This window comes from Nanorana parkeri, unplaced genomic scaffold (assembly GCF_000935625.1).
Source record: "Nanorana parkeri isolate BGI_ZX_2015 unplaced genomic scaffold, ASM93562v1 scaffold1667, whole genome shotgun sequence".
In the NCBI taxonomy this organism is placed as follows: domain Eukaryota; kingdom Metazoa; phylum Chordata; class Amphibia; order Anura; family Dicroglossidae; genus Nanorana; species Nanorana parkeri.
The window spans coordinates 10,073-26,475 of NW_017307935.1; the positions used below are offsets into that span (position 1 = coordinate 10,073).

Below are 16,403 nucleotides of genomic sequence, written 5' to 3' on the forward strand. Positions count from 1 at the left end.
GGGGGGGGGGATTTATCAAAATCTGGAGCAGATTTGCACTACAACCAATCAGCTTCTCTCTCTTATTTTCAAATCTCAATTGAGCAAACTGAAAAGGAATGCTGATTGCTTGCCCAGGGCAACTGCTCCAGTTTCTGTAACTCCAGCAACAAATATTTGTTGAATGAGTGTGAAAGGTTGGGGCCTCTAGGAGATTTTACTGTTCTCTGAGTCCACATTGGGAAGATTTTTCCACGCTTCCTGTCCTAAACGATACGACAGGAAATAGGTGTAAATTGCCCCCAAATAATAGGGCAATTCCACCAGTGACAGTTATCATGAAAAATGTAAAATGTAAGATTATTTCCTATTTCCCGGTGACAATAGCATACTTATCAACACTGTGGTCCTGGATTCCCTGGACACTGTTGACCCTGTCCACATTTCTTCTGCCGGCTTTCTTGGTTGGTGTGTCGCCTCCCATTTTACAGGTTGGTCCAGCATAGACCTCATCTATAAATATGTGGAGCCACCTATCATACCCACCTTGCCTACTCATGGCCCAGATTCCTGCAATTATTGCCTTTTTAATGACTTTTCAGTTACTATGTGTAGCCATCTTGCTCTAAGTGGGGTAACTACTTAAATTTAGTTTGCTGAGACTGCATTCAGTCTGGCTGATTGTATAGACTACACTCATTTGGTTTTCCCCAAGGATTCTACTATTGATTGCATCTGCCTGCTGCTGGGTGTTGCCTTGCCACAGAGCAGAGCAACGAATAATGGATATCTTTATCGCTATAGATGTCTTTGTTTCTCCTGCCAATCACTAGGAGTTTTGTGGCCAGTGGTGCATGCTGGAAGAGGACATAAATATCTGGGTCTGACCATGTGAGAGTCTCTTTTTCCCAGAGGTCTCCAGCCTGGGGAAGGTGCATTACATGTGTACTGTCTGACCAGGCCTGAAGCCTGTCGATGGTCAGATAAGGTCAAGAACTATTCCTGTGAAGGAGAGCCAGGGAGGAACTTCATCTGTTGGAGGTACCAGAGAAGCCAGGATGAGCTTGCACCTCAGAGATCAGTCAGATTTCTCACCTAGGGGAGATCTCAAAATCTCTGCTAGCCATGGTGCTCTATCACAGTGTCACCACACTTTTGGTTTGAAGGCCATTTACACTGTGAAGCTGGAGAGAGTTTGGTGAGTCTGGAGTTCTGTGTTCCTCAGATGTCTGCAGCCCTATACCCTCTATCTTTTTGTTGCTGTCGGTTCTAATAATGCATCCTTAAAAATCCTAAAAGAGATTGGCGCCGAATTTCACTCCACATATGCCACTCCACATGGCTAAGGATCCATCCCTGAGGTAAAATGTCAGCCCCTCCTGCCCATAGAATCCAGAGGGGCACTACATATGCATGTAACTCAAATACAGATGACTCTGTGATCCTGGGACATGCCCCAGGACAAAAGCATTGAAGGTACAGAGGGCCAACATCTAGGACAGTTGACATCTATGGAAATCTATGCATTTATAACAGTCCATATGACAAATACTGGGGCTAGATCTCCCCAGCAGGATAGCAATAAAACCTGGCAGTGACTCTTACCGTTCCCTATTCTATACAAAACTAAGAAAGGTTTGGGTGGAGTTATACTTTAACATGAACCAACTTTAACCAAAAACAATTTCATGAGAACCAAGAGTGTGCCTAGAGTGTGGAAGAAATTTTTTTTTAGGCAAAGCTGATTTCTCGGTCTTTGTGTACCATGTACCCCTAAATGGCGGGTACATGGTATACAATGGCAGGGGTACACTTTAAGACCATAGTTCCTGGCAAATTCCAGTTTATAGAATGCATTCCACAGGACTCCATTGTACATAAATGTATCTATTTCATTGCTTCACTGTTCCGATAATGGGCAGCAGATTCTGAAATTCTACAAGACCTTGTCGAAATAAATTGGCCATGTAGCATATAGATGATTGATGATGTCCGGGAAATGTACCTAGTGCATAAAATGTAGTTAATTGACAATGGGTTGTTCAACGGCTTTCTATAAGGAACATTTTTTCTTTCCTACAAAGTTACCGACCACCAACTTTCCTTCCAAAACCGATTATTTTATCACTAATATGATTGCAGGGAACATAAATATGAAACATGAAACTTATTTTTAAGGCCCTCACCAGCAGATCAATGATGCCCTGAGGGACAGAAGACATCTACACAGCTGTCCGAGCTCTTTCTTCCTCGGCTACCCTCCGGTGATGTATTGGACAGGACAAGTAATTAGTCATTGTCATTATTCTAGTGTATAAATTGAAATTGGTACACGTAGCTGCCTAGTAAATAAACTAACAGACACTTGTGACAGTCACATCTGTCCCCAGGATTCTGGAATAATAACCTTTGCTCTTTCTTGTCTTAGAGAAAGCCCAGAGGTCATCAATGTATTCATTCTCGGGACGTTGCATTGGTAAGTAGAAGACGGAGGTCCTTTGTCTGATCTGGCTGAAACAAACGACTTGAAGATATTATTGCTTCAATTGGTTGGTGCAATAATTTTTTCAAATACGCTTTGACAGAAAAGCATGTCAGAGCTACAGCTTTCCATGACAAAAGTTAGCTGGACTCTTCCTCCTGGTGAATGAAGCCCAGTGACACCTTGCTCATACTAAGGGCCCCCCTTGACCCCCATTTACTTACCTTACCTGTGCTCCCCTGCAGCTGCTGAGAATATTTGGTACTTCAAAGGATGGGGGAGCATGTGACCTCCCTTCCGCCAGTGCTTGGGTCTAGTAGCCAACCACTGGGCCTGAGCACTGTCACATGACTGGGGGAGTGACTTTACCACAATCGCCCGCACCTGAATGCCTGAGTTAGTATCTATATAGAGGAGTCAGGACCTCCTTCCTCCTGCTGGAGATCCCTCTAGTGATAACTAAAGATCTATATAGAGGAATCAGGACCTCCTTCCTCCTGCTGGGGATCCCTCTAGTGATAATAAAGATCTATAGAAAGGAATCAGGACCTCCTTCCTCCTTCTGGTGACCCCTCTAGTGATAACTAAAGATCTATATAGAGGAATCAGGACCTCCTTCTCTATGCTGGGGATCCCTCTAGTGATAACTAAAGATCTATACAGGGGAATCAGGTCTTCCTTCCTCCTGCTGGGGATCCCTCCAGTGATAACTAAAGCTCTATATAGAGGAATCAGGACCTGCTTTCTCCTGCTGGGGGACCCCTCTAGTGATAATAAAGATCTATATAGAGGAATCAGGACTTCCTTCCTCCTGCTGGTGTTCCTCTAGTGATAACTAAAGATCTATAGAGGGTAATCAGGACCTCCTCCCCCCTGCTGGGGACCCCTCTAGTGATGCACCCCACCATTCTATTTCCTCTGCTCACACTGGTTGCTTATTATGCAGTTGTCTGTAATAGGAGTCATCTCCAAATCTTAATCTGCTGTAGCTCTGTCCATCACTGTACCCCACATATTGTACTCTATGAAAGGATTCTTTTTTCTTTTCTTTTTTGCATTAGTTTGCTATTAGATACATTGGACTGCAGTTGCCACCGATTTCACCAATTTTCCAGCAATGCCAATGCACGTTGCATGGTAAAAAGCAATCACAAATATGAAACTATTTCTATGTATAGTTTGTAGGTCAATACATTTCCAGTATTTACATTTGTACTTTATGTGTATTTATATTTTGTGTGCTCAATTTTTCTTCTTCAAAATCCTTTTACTGAATGGATGTCAGACATACAGCCCTGAGCATACTTCAAAGAAAACAACTGCTGCAAGGCATAGGAGGGGGGGAAGAGGCGGTTGCTATGGAGACACGTTATTCTGTATCAATGCAAAGAGCTGTTAAAACAAAATGAAATGATGGTAGATTCTCATTATCGTTACCACACTAATAAGCAGGAATTGATTAAAATAGTAAATTAATGTACAACAATGACAACAAAACTTTTTCCTTAGGACCAATAGCAAAGTCCCCACCTACAGGCTATGGGCATACATTGCAATGGATTACAATAAAGTCAACCTGTCACTACCTAAAAAAAACATAACATCACTTTTCCGTTATCTCTAAAGTCAGAAGCGATGTGTAATACTATACTTCCACCTTTAGCCGTCATTTCTCTGGCTGAGAGCCAGAGAAGAAGCTGATGAAGCAGATCTCTGCTTTATCAACTTCTTTGGGGGTCCCTAGGTGACATTAGGTGTCTTAAAGACCCCTGATGTCTCCATAAAGAGGACCTGTCAGTGTTTTCGGGTATCACATTGGGGCCTTTTTAGTCCCCAATGTCACAGCGATCAAGTGAAGTGTAAAAAAAAAAAAATGAAAGTCTCATATAAAAAAAAAAACACCCAAAAAAGTTTTAAGTCCCCTACCCCCGCGTGCACGCACTTATAAACGTAAATATGCGTCAGGTCCACCTACGTGCGAAAACAACGATTGGGCCGCACATGTTACATATTGCCGCGAACGTCCCAGCGAGAGCATTAATTTTAGGTGCATCAATCACTGATAACACTAAAATGATGAGCGGTAAAAGCTTGTAAAGCGTTGCCTAGACCAATTTTAGGCATGTTCGTTTTTTGCAACTTTGCGGACGCACGCAATTTTAAAGCTTGACATGTTTGGTGTCTCTTTACCCGACGTGACCCCGTCTTTTATATTTTACCAAGAAATTGGGTAATAATAAATGTTTTATAACGTAACGTAGGGAAAAAAGTTTTTTTCCCAAAATTTTCGGTATTCTTTTTTATTATATAGTAAACACAAAAGAAACCCGTAGTGGTGATTAAATACCACCAAAAGAAAGCTCTATCTGTCCCCCAAAAATGGTATAAAATTCATTTTAGTACAGCGTTGCATGACGGAATAAACGTCAGTCAAAGTACCGCAGCGCTGAATACTGAAAAATGGCCGGGACAGGAAGGGGGTATAAACGCCTGGTCTTTAAGCGGTTAAAGGAGAACTATGAGGGGAGTGCTTTTCACTCACCTCATACAGTAGTTCTAGCTGACCTGTGACAATGAGACTGTCACAGGTCGGCTCAGTAGATCGGGAGGTGAGCGAACACATACCGGCATTCGCTCACCTCTCGATCCTGTCACGGCTCTCTGCTGTGACAGGGGAGGGGCTGGATTCCCCCCTCCGATCTGCCAGCTCTGACTGGCGGAACGGACGGGGGAGGGTACAGCTGGCTCTGCCTCTAGATAGGCAGAGCCAGCTGTCAGTCACGCAGCTGGGCGGATCCCGGCACAATTGTCGGGATCCGCTTCAGCTGCGGCGTCTCAGTACACGAGCCTAGGGTGACGGGAGGACGCTCAAGTTTTGTGAGCAATTGCGGTGCGTTCCAGCAGCTCCCTCTCTGAAACGCAACGCAATTGGTGTAAACAAGCCCTTACAGTACAATATCACAGCTCACAGGTGCTAATAAGGAAGCAAGGGGTGGACAACTCCGGGCCTCTAGCTGTGCTTTAACTACAAATCCCATAATGCCTGTCTCTGGGAGTCATGCCTGTGGCTGACAGACCCTTGCAATGCCTCTTGGGACTTGTAGTTCTACAGCATCTGGAGGGCCGGAGGCTGCCAATCCCTGGCTTAAAGGAGCCCTATACTATGTTTAGGCCTACACTTTTGAATGCAAAATAATAATAATTCAGGGATGTTATTATTGAGAAGTATTGCCTAGAACTATGACATACGCAGGTAAACACTTGCACACTCCCATGAAACCACAGCTGTGAGTCAGTGAAAGGCCGTAAACTTTCATCCCTGTGAGTCAGAAATGTTTGCCAGAGTGAGGAGTTTTGTCCCCAGCGCCGCCCCGTAGTGTGTGACGTCACACAGAGCCAGGCCTGGCAGCGCACAGACAAGGCACGGAGATCGGAGCTGTGAGTATAACGGATACAATGTATCCCTGAGATCCCCCAACGTTCCATCACGTGACCCGCACCTGTGCCCGGCCAGCTGTCACTCAGGAAGAGGCAGATCATGGTTCCGATATGGCAGATCAGCGGCATCCTATGAGCACAGAGGGTCCCATCACCGCTGCTGTGTGTTATACACGGGACCATCAGCTGGGGGCGCACTACAAGTCCCAGCATGGACTGACAATGCGAGGCTGGGATCAGGAGGCTGACGGAGACTGTCGAGCATCTTGGTGCCAGAAATGGGGATCTGAGAATGGCATTATATGAACATCTGAGTGTGTTGTTTACATGATGGAGGATGAGAGGTCTGACTTAGAGGGAGCCCCATAGGATATGGGAGAAGCCATTGCTAACATGTTTCTGAAGGCTCTCTATGGGATTGTCATTCTTTATTTATTGGTTAGTCACTGACCAGGAACACGTATGTGCCTATTTGGCGTCCTGATGCTTCACTGGCTGCATGCTTGTTCCAGATCGATGGCTCACCTAATAGGGAAGCCGGAATTACAATGACTCTTCTAGGGCATGCACTGCAAGGGTTAAATTCAGGTGGTGGTCAAATTATGTGAGGTAGTGGGCCCTCAGATGCAGCCTCTGACACCGCCGAAGGGCCACACGTAATATTCAGTGAATCTCGCGTCACAGAGAACTGTCAGGGACTGCAAACATGGTCAGTAGCTAAGGACATGCTACAGGAGACGGTCAGCAACTACGAGCATGCTACAGGAGACGGTCAGCGACTACGAACATGCTACAGGAGACGGTCAGCGACTACGGACATGCCACAGGAGACGGTCAGCGACTACGGGCATGCCACAGGAGACGGTCAGAGACTACGGGCATGCTACAGGAGACGGTCAGCGACTACGGGCATGCTACAGGAGACGGTCAGAGATTACGGGCATGCTAAAGGGGATGGTCAGAGACTACGGGCATGCTACAGGAGATGGTCAGAGACTATAGACATACTACAGGAGATAAACAAACGCCAAGAGAGCACCTTCTCCTCTCCATTTATGATCAGTGAATAAAAGAGAATCAATAAAATCTGCTCACAGAGGTGAGGTGCCGGCCGTGTCTGGGGTGAGGAGGAGGAGTCACAGGGCGAGTGAACACAAGGCTGTTGGAGGGTGACGAGAGCGGCTCTGAAGAAGGGGGCGTGTCCTGAAAGCACGTTTAGCCAGGTGGAGGCTTGTATGATGGAGCAACCAGCGTGTGTCTGCCGGTCTCGTGTCACCCTTGTGCTCAGACTCGCCCTGTGACTCCTCCTCCTCACCCCAGACACGGCACCTCACCTCTGTGAGACGCTTTTATTGATTCTATTTTACTCGCTGATAATAAATGGTGATGCGCAGGAGGAGGCGCTCTCTTGGTGTTTGCTTGCAGAGGATCTGTTATGGAGCAGCCTCACTGAAAGAAGATTTATTATTATATATGTGGGATCCCGTGTCAAGATCCTCAGGCGCCGGCGTGATTACGGAATTTTAAGAGCAAAGCAGCAACAGTCTGTGAGTAGATCCAAATCACACAAAAGGTTTATCTGACACGCGTGTGGGGAAAGTTGTTGGGGTACGTTCACACCAGATGCAGTGCGTTTCCGATTCCGTCCGGGACACACTGCATCGCATTGCGGCCTGGTCACTTTTTTTTGGGGCAGGAGGGGGCGTGGCGGGCCATTGAAGTGAACGGCACCGTAGCCGCGCACGGGATCGCAAGGCACATTGTGCCTGTGGTGCGATGCGATCAAAATAGCGCAGCATTTTGATCGCACCCGACCGCAGGCACAATGTGCCTTGCGATCCCGTGCGGGCGACTGCATTGCGGCCGGAGGTGCCGTTCACTTCAATGGCCCGCCACGCCCTTTCCTGCCCCACAAAAAAAGTGAGCCGGCCGCGATGCGGTGCGTTCTGGCCAGAGTCGGGCCGGAACGCACTGCATCTGGTGTGAACGTACCCTTAGTCTGTCAGGCCAATTCCAACCCCACTCTGGTCCATACAGCTTATAAAGATTGACACATCAAGATAAAGATTAAGATGACGTCATTGGTCAGTTTAACTAAATTCCAAAATACATCCTGAATCAGCATTATTTCTTCCTCACGTGTACATAGCAAGTGTCTGACTCTAGATAAACTGAAGAATGGCAATTTCTCCAATGTCGTAAGATAACAGCCGGCCCTTCCCAGAAGAGTGACTGGAAACTGACTCGTGAACAAGTGACAAAACGTGTGTGTAAAGTGTACATTAAAAGAGAACTATGGGATTACCTTTTTATCACATAGTTCTCTTCAGGGTCACGGGAGAACCTCCTCCCGCGACCCAAAGCTCAGTATATAGCGAGCTACAGTTGAGAGCGCCGCAGCCGGGACGAATCCCGACATTACTGTCGAGATCCGCCCAGCTGCGTGAGTGACAGCTGGCTCTGCCTATCCAGAGGCAGAGCCAGCTTTACCCGCCCCTGCAGGGAGCCGTGAGTGACAGTCACCGCTCTCTGCAGGGAGATGATCGAGAAGTGAGCGGGCGACGGTATGTGTTCGCTCACTTCCCGATCTATAGAGCCAACGTGTGACAGTCTCATTGTCACAGGTCGGCTCGAACTATGAGGATGAGTGGAAATCACTCGCCTCATAGTTCTCCTTCAAAGGTTTTAAAGTCTCTAATTGTATTTATTAGCAGATGATCGTAGAGTGGAATATCTTTAACCCATCATTTTAGATGTCATATCATTTACTTCGGGTAGTGTGGCTTATCTTATACCGTATTTACTAAACAGTCTCACTTATGAGATACATTCTGTAATATGTTTAATTAACCACTTCAAGACCAGGTGTTTAGACCCCCTTCCTGGCCAGGCCATTTTTCAGTATTCAGCGCTGCGGTACTTTGACTGACGTTTATTTCGTCATGCAGCGCTGTACTGAAATGAATTTTACACCATTTTTTGGGGACAGATAGAGCTTTCTGTTGGTGGTATTTAATCACCACTGGGGTTTTTATTTTATTACTATATTCAGGAGAAATTACTGAAAATTTTGAAAAAAATAAGTTTTTTTAACATTATGTTATAAAACAACTAATATTACCCACTTTTTTGGTAAAATGTAAAAGTCGGGGTCACATCGGGTAAATAGACACCAAACATGTCAAGCTTAAAAATTGCGCGTGAAATCGCAAAAAACTAGCATACCCAAAATTGGCCATAGGCGACGCTTTAAAAGCTTTTACCGCTCATCAGTTTAGTGTTATCATTGATTGATGGCCCTAAAATTATTGCTCTCATTCCGACGTTCGCGGCGATATGTAACATGTGCGGCGTAATGGGCGCAATCGTCGTTTTCGCAGGTATACATGCGTGTATGTAGGGGTGGGGACTTTTAAAAACAATGTTGTTTTTTTTAAAATTCTTTTGATCACAATGAGACTGTCACAGGTCGGCTCAGTAGATCGGGAGGTGAGCGAACACTTGCCAGCGTTCACCTCTCGATCCTGTCACGGCTATCCTCCCTAGACCAAAACAAGCACTTAACCCTTGCAGTGCCGAGGTAGGGAGTTGGTTCTTTTACCGATGTCTCAGAGCTGCTATCTGGGCAATGTGCAGGATTGAAGAGCTGACAACAGGCTCCATGTACAGGTAATGTTAGATGGGAGAGTAAGTGAATGGCATCGGCCCCTTGAAAGGCTAATTTTAAGACAAAATCATTTTTAGGAAAGCATTGGGATAAAACACAAACATTTGTACAAGTTTCCTCCTTTCTCATCCTACAGGAAGAGTTATGGGAAAATCGTACTCGCTCATGCCGCCGCACGGTGGAAAGGATGGTCTGGGTGAAGGTGGCGCACCGTCAGAGGACTCCAGCGCTCTTGTGAACTCGGATGGCCATGAGGAAGGAAGGAACGGTGACGTGTCCCATTTCCCCTATGTGGAGTTCACAGGGAAAGACAGCGTGACCTGCGCCACATGCCAAGGGACGGGGCGCATCCCCAGAGGTGAGCGCGGATTACGGAACCTCCTCCCTCATTTGCCTATTCAACCTCAGCCTGCAAATTAGGGATGCGCCGATACTACAATCCGTATCGGTGCCGAGTATTTGGGCAAGTACTCGCTCCGATGCCTAGCACGATACTTGAGCTTCCGGTAATAGGAAGCCGGGCAGCGAGTCATCACACGCTGCCCAGCTTCCTGATTGGCCAGAAAGCCGGCTTCATGCTCCCTCGTCACCTGGTGATGGTTTTCTGCACAACTGTCAGGTCAGCAGTCTTTCCCATGATTGTGATTCCTACTGAACCAGACTGAGAGACCATTTAAAGGCTCAGGAACCCTTTGCAGGTGTTATGGCTTAATTAGCTGATTAGAGTGGGACACTTTGAGCCGAGAATATTGCACCTTTTCACAATATTCTAATTTTCTGAGATTTGGATTTGGGGTTCTTGGGGTTTTCATGAGCTGTAAGCCATAATCATCACAATTATGACAAATCACGGCTTGAATTTTAGGGCCATCAATCACTGATAACACTAAACTGATGAGCGGTAAAAGCTTTTAAAGCGTCGCCTATGGCCAATTTTGGGTATTATCGTTTTTTGAGGTTTCACGCACGCAATTTTAAGGCTTGACATGTTTGATGTCTTTTTACCCGACGTGACCCCGTCTTTTATATTTTACCAAAAAATTGGGTAATAATAAATGTTTTATCATTTAATATAGGGGAAACAGTTTTTTTTTTTAATGTTCGGTAATTTTTCCTTAATATAGTAATAAAATAAAAACCCCAGTGGTGATTAATTACCACCAAAAGAAAGCTCTATCTGTCCCCAAAAAATGATATCAAATTCATTTCAGTACAGTGTTGCATGACGGAATAAATGTCAGTCAAAGTACCGCAGCGCTGAATACTGAAAAATGGCCTGGATGGGAAGGGGGTGTAACACCCTGGATATCAACTGGTTAAAGGAGAACTATGGGGTTAAGACTTTTTACCCATAGTTCTCCTTAAGGTAACGGGAAGACACAAACTAGCGTCCTCCCGTCACCCTAGGCTCAGTATATAGGGAGCTACAGCTCGCGGTATACTGAGACGCCGAAGCGGATCCCGACATCGATGTCTGGATCCGCCCAGTTGCGTGAGTGACATCTAGAGGCAGAGCCAGCTGTACCCGCCCCCTCCCCCGTCCCGTCCTTTCCGCCAGTCAGCGCTGGCGGATCGGGGAGAGGGGAATCCAGCCCCTCCCCTGTCACGGCAGAGAGCCGTGACAGGATCGAGAGGTGAGCGAACCCGTTATGTGCTCGCTCACCTCCCGATCTTCTGAGCCGACCTGTGACAGTCTCATTGTCACAGGTCGGCTAGAACTATGAGGTGAGTGAAAAGCACTCACCTCATAGTTCTCCTTTAAGGTGTTAGTATTTAACCAACACAATAGATGCACTTTGAACAGTCCGTAGCCCAGCTTAACTTGCTGATGTTTGTTTGCACGTGTGCACTTGTGTCATAGGACAGATTTATAAAGATGGAGAACGATTACTTTTAATAGTTGATTCCTTTCTTTTCATACCTTTTTGTTGCATTTTCTTGACCATTTCTTTTACTATAGGTCGTGAAAATCAGCTCGTGGCTTTGATACCGTACAGCGATCAGAGACTGCGCCCGAGAAGAACGTGAGTAAAGCCAGAGGACACAAATGTAAAATATATCGGTTTAGGGTACCCCCACTGCAAGGGTTAATTTTTAAGGATCTTGCAGTTCCCTTTAAAGCTGAACTATACTCCCCTCGTTTTTGTTTTTTTAATGCCCAGACTTCCGCTTTAACATTTGATCTCCTTTCTCCCTACTAATGGTAGACACATTCGTTCTTTATCGGCATTGTTCCTTGTCTGTCCCGGTCACTTTGCACCTACTTCAGTCCATGTGTCACTTGGCACAGCATTTGTCATTTCCTACAGGAAGTGCTGGTTTGAGGTCAGGAGATAGCTGATACAATAACTATTTTATGATTACTTCCACTATTCAAAGCGGAACTTCAGCTAGCGATATTCTTACTAACCCAAGTTCACAGCTTTCCCCTTCATCACATCACGTGTATTTATGTCATTATAAAAACTTGTCATTGGTATATGAAATAAAGATTAAAAGTCACGGTCACATGACCTCTCCAGTCCCCATCTCCTCCTTTAGGCCCCATTCACACCAGGGCGGTTGCGAATCAGCGCAGTTTCCATGCAGATTTGAAAAGGGCGGTTTTGGGTGTTTTTAATTGCGTTTCAGAGCTAGAACGCAATCAGAAAACGCCCAAAAAGGGTCGGAGGAATTCGGACGGGAGGCAATTCGGATCGCGCGGCCAAATCCACAGAGTCCCTCAACAGGTTGCCGTCACTGTCGCCTCCAGGATGACGCCGCGGCCGCACTGCCTGCTGGTGTGTCCGTTGCTCCACCTCCTGCAGCCCTCGCTCCTTCACATGCGGCTGCGCGGCCAGGGGAACCAGGGGCGGGGCCACTTAAATCACTCACTGACGTAGGACTTAGCCAAGAGGACGGCTCAGTGGTGCTCTTCCGGCTTCTCCATAACGCTGCCCCGACAAGTAAGTTGAGACAGAGAGACACTGCACAGGTCAGCGCCGCTGCGGCCGGTGGCGACTCGTCCCTCAGATGCCGCCCGCAGCGGCAGCCCAAACTGAGCTCGATTGGACGGCCGGAGCCGGACTTATGCCGGCGCCTGGCGACTGTCACCGTCAATTTTCCGCCCTGTTCCCTGGCGCAGTAAGGCAAGTGCCCATGTTGCCTTGCGCTAGCGCCGGCCCTGCACGCAGCCGAACCGCCCTGGTGTGAACGGGGCCTTATGAGCAGATCATAGATCAGCAGGAGACAACTTCCATAATGTCATCTGAGTTGGATGTTACGAGGGACTACATTTCCCATAATGCATTGCTTCCCTAGCCAGTTGGGGAAGGGGCGGGACTGGTCATGTGTATGGGCAGGCGGGCTGGTCATGTGTATGGGCGTGGTAGGAGGGAACAGGATTTTATTTTAAATCTTAAATGTGGGCGGTAAACCAGGACTATGACTCCTGGTTTACCGCCCCTCCTGGTTAGGGTAGATACGTCTCTCATCTAGTCTACAGAGCTATATAGGGGCATTTAAACAGCAGGAGGCGTGTCTTACAGTCAGAAGTTTGATTGACAGTAATGGGATGGCGCTACTGTCTGGTTGCTCAACGTTCAGTGCTGGTCAGCCAACATTTGTTCTGCATCCGGTAATTGGTTATTACCAATATTCACTAAGTACAGCTATGTACAGCACCCTGCACCCCTCCCACTGGTTATGGTCTGCCTGCATTGCACCGAGTAGAAGTATTGGGGGGGGGGGGGGGGGATGGGACCCCCAGGACCGGCCATGCCCGTTAGAGTAGAGAAGCGAAGAAGAGGGTAAGGGAGGGAGAGTGGGGGGGGGGGGGGGGGATAGGGAAGGAAACATATAGATATAAGAACCTTAAAATAGTAGAGTGTGGATAAAGGCCTAGGTGCTAATTAATATACATTGAAAGGAACTTACTGAAGCAGATAGAATCTGGAGCAGCTGTGCATGGCAGCCAATCAGCTTCTAGCTTTCATTTACAAAGCTTAACTGAACACGCTGAAGAGAGAAGCTGATTGGTTACTCTGCAGAGCTGCTCCAGATTCTGCCTGCCAGCGGCGGCACCAGGTTGGGTGACACTTGGTGCGGCCGCCGTGCATGCGTTATGACATCCATGGTGTGACGTCATCACACGTCAACACTTGATGATGGACGCCGGCAAAGAGAAGAGGGGATATTGACCCCGCGGAATCAGGTATGCCGCTGGGAAGCCCCCTCCTCTAATGGGGCTGTTGGACTCTCAGTCCATGATCAGGTGCCTGACTTCTAAGAGGGGGTGACGCCAAAATGATTGTCAGTCATTTTGGTGTCACCTCCCTTGTGACGCCACTGCTGTCTGGTCCGGTTTTAGTTCCCCCCATTGTACGGGAATCAGTGGCGTCACAAGGGCGGTGCGGCCCACACCCGGGTGACAACATTGGAAGGGTGACACCAAAATGACTGTCATTTTGGTGTCACCCCCCTCTGAAAGTCGGGCACTCAGTCATGGACCAAGTCCCCTCCTCTCTCTGCCGGCGTCCATCACCAAGATGGCCTCCGGCAGGTATCAAGAAGATCGCCGCGCATGCGCGATGACGCACATGCGCAGTGACATCACGGCGGGCTGACACCCGCTAACCGCTCCGTGTGTCAAACCAGCCTTGGGACGCCCCTGACTGGAATTACTCAGGATCGTTTTATGTTATATATTTTTCGGGTTGCACTCAGATCTCGGGGGTTCTGCTCCACTGAACTCCATTAACCTTCCAGGAACTCTTGAGATATCCTCCCCGGGTCAGTTGATGAATCGGCCATAACCGTTCCTTTCTTTTCTCATAACAGAAAACTCTATGTGACCGTCTCCGTCGTCGTGTGTCTGCTGCTCTCTGGTCTGGCGGTGTTCTTCCTCTTCCCGCGTTCCATCGACATCCAGTACGTCGGCGTGAAGGCGGTCTATGTGCGCTATGAGGAGTCCACCAATTCCGTGTATCTCAACATCACGGTAAATCAGCTTTAGGATTTAACATTCGCTCCGCACCTTCCTTCCCCTGCGCCATTTGCTGATTTTTGTATTTTTATTTTAGAACACGCTGAATATAACCAACAACAACTTCTATTCGGTGGAGGTCGACAACGTGACCGGGCAGGTTCAGTATTATAAAACCGTTATTGGGAAGTCGAAGTTAAACAACGTCACCAAGATCGGACCGCTGGATACTAAACAAGTAAGCTACGCGGCTCCTGTCGCATGCTTTTGTTCAATAAAGTTTTTTTCATATATCGGACGGGAATACAATAAAGAGAAAATGTCACATGGAGGAACAAACTGCTGTGTACATGAATGACAAGGGGAAATGATACACGAAGTTACAATTCTTCCAATGCTGTACAATATCAACATTGGTTACATTTACAATAGTTTTATGCCTATTAAACATCACATACACACTAGGAAATGTTTTTATTAACCCTTGCAGTTGGGCTACCCCTGCACTGCAAGGGTTAAAGGAGAACTATGGAGTCAGGTCTTTTCCCCATAGTTCTAAGGGTAACGGGAGGACACAAACTAGCGTCCTCCCGTCACCCAAAGCTCAGAATACCGCGGGCTCCAGCTTGCCGTATACTGAGACTCTGCAGCCGGGACGGATCCCGACATTACTGTCGAGGTCCACCCAGCTGCGTGATTGACAGCTGGCTCTGCCAATCTAGAGGCAGAGCCAGCTGTACCCACCCCATCCCCCGTCCGTTCCGCAAGTCAGCACTGGAGGATCGGACAGGGGGGATCTCTACAGGGAGCCGTGAGTGACGGTTACGGCTCTCTGCAAGGAGGTGAGAGAGCGACGGTATGTGTTCTCTCACTTCCCGATCTATTGAGCCGACCTGTGACAGTCTCATTGTCACACGTCAGCTAGAACTATGAGGCTGAGTGATTGTCACTCGCCTCATAGTTCTCCTTTTAAGTACTTGCTCATGTCTAGACTCACAAATAACAAAGTTAGACTCACCCAAAGCTCTGAGCCGGCTTCTTCTGGTATATTGCAGCACTTTTTGATCCCATAGATTTCAGTGGGAGACTTCGTGTGAGAAAACGCTCCGGTGTGAACAGGGGCCATAGAAATGAATGGGATTCCTTGTCTTGACTGTTTTGTCGCGCTTAGCTTTGGGCGACAAAGCGCCTATGTGTGAATGAACCTATTTGTACAACTGCCCATAATATTTGAAGAACATTCAACCAGAAGGCAAAAATAGTCTAAACATTTGATATTTGCCCCGATCTCACAACAGCTGGGTAATTGCTAGGGATGCACCGATGCCGGTTTTCCGGTATTGAGTATGAGTACCAATATTTTTTTCTGGTACTCACCGATACCGAAAACCGGGGGGGGAGTAATGACTCCCCCCCCCTCGATTTAGCAGGTAAGCCGTCTCCATGCTCCCTCATCACCAGGAAGTCGGGGGGTGGGTAATGACTTGCCGCCTAGCTTCCTGATTGGCCAGCTTCCCGAACCAATCGGGAAGCCAGGCGGCGAGTAGTTGCACGCTGCCCGGCTTCCTGATTGGCCGGGAAGGCAGCTCTATGCTCCTTGGTGACGAGGGAGCATGGAGCCGGCTTCCCAGCCATTTAGGAAACCCGGCAGCGTGTAATGACTCGCCGCCCGGCTTCCTGATACCGGAAGTTGCGGTATCGGGCTAGGCATCGGGAGCATTTGGGCGAGTACGGTATCGGTGCATCCCTAGTAACTGGCATACAACAAATGTACAGAACATGCAATTGTGCTGGGTGAGCAGCTATGCAATTTTTTTTTTTGTCATGAACCCCCAAGACGGGGGGGGGGGGGGGGGGGCGGGGGGGGGGGGGGG

At 47.6% G+C, this 16,403-nt stretch overlaps 1 protein-coding gene across 1 annotated transcript in view; it reads left to right on the forward strand.

The window, feature by feature from the left end:
- The first annotated feature begins 5,812 nt into the window (after window positions 1-5,812).
- TMEM106B (transmembrane protein 106B) overlaps window positions 5,813-16,403 on the forward strand; it is a 14,930-nt gene continuing 4,339 nt past the window's right edge. Inside the window, exons 1-5 of the mRNA XM_018571077.1 lie at window positions 5,813-5,899; window positions 9,703-9,924; window positions 11,527-11,590; window positions 14,385-14,544; window positions 14,627-14,767. Of these exons, the coding sequence (XP_018426579.1) occupies window positions 9,711-9,924; window positions 11,527-11,590; window positions 14,385-14,544; window positions 14,627-14,767 (579 nt within the window). The 5' untranslated portion in view covers window positions 5,813-5,899; window positions 9,703-9,710. The remainder of the gene's footprint in view (window positions 5,900-9,702; window positions 9,925-11,526; window positions 11,591-14,384; window positions 14,545-14,626; window positions 14,768-16,403) is intronic.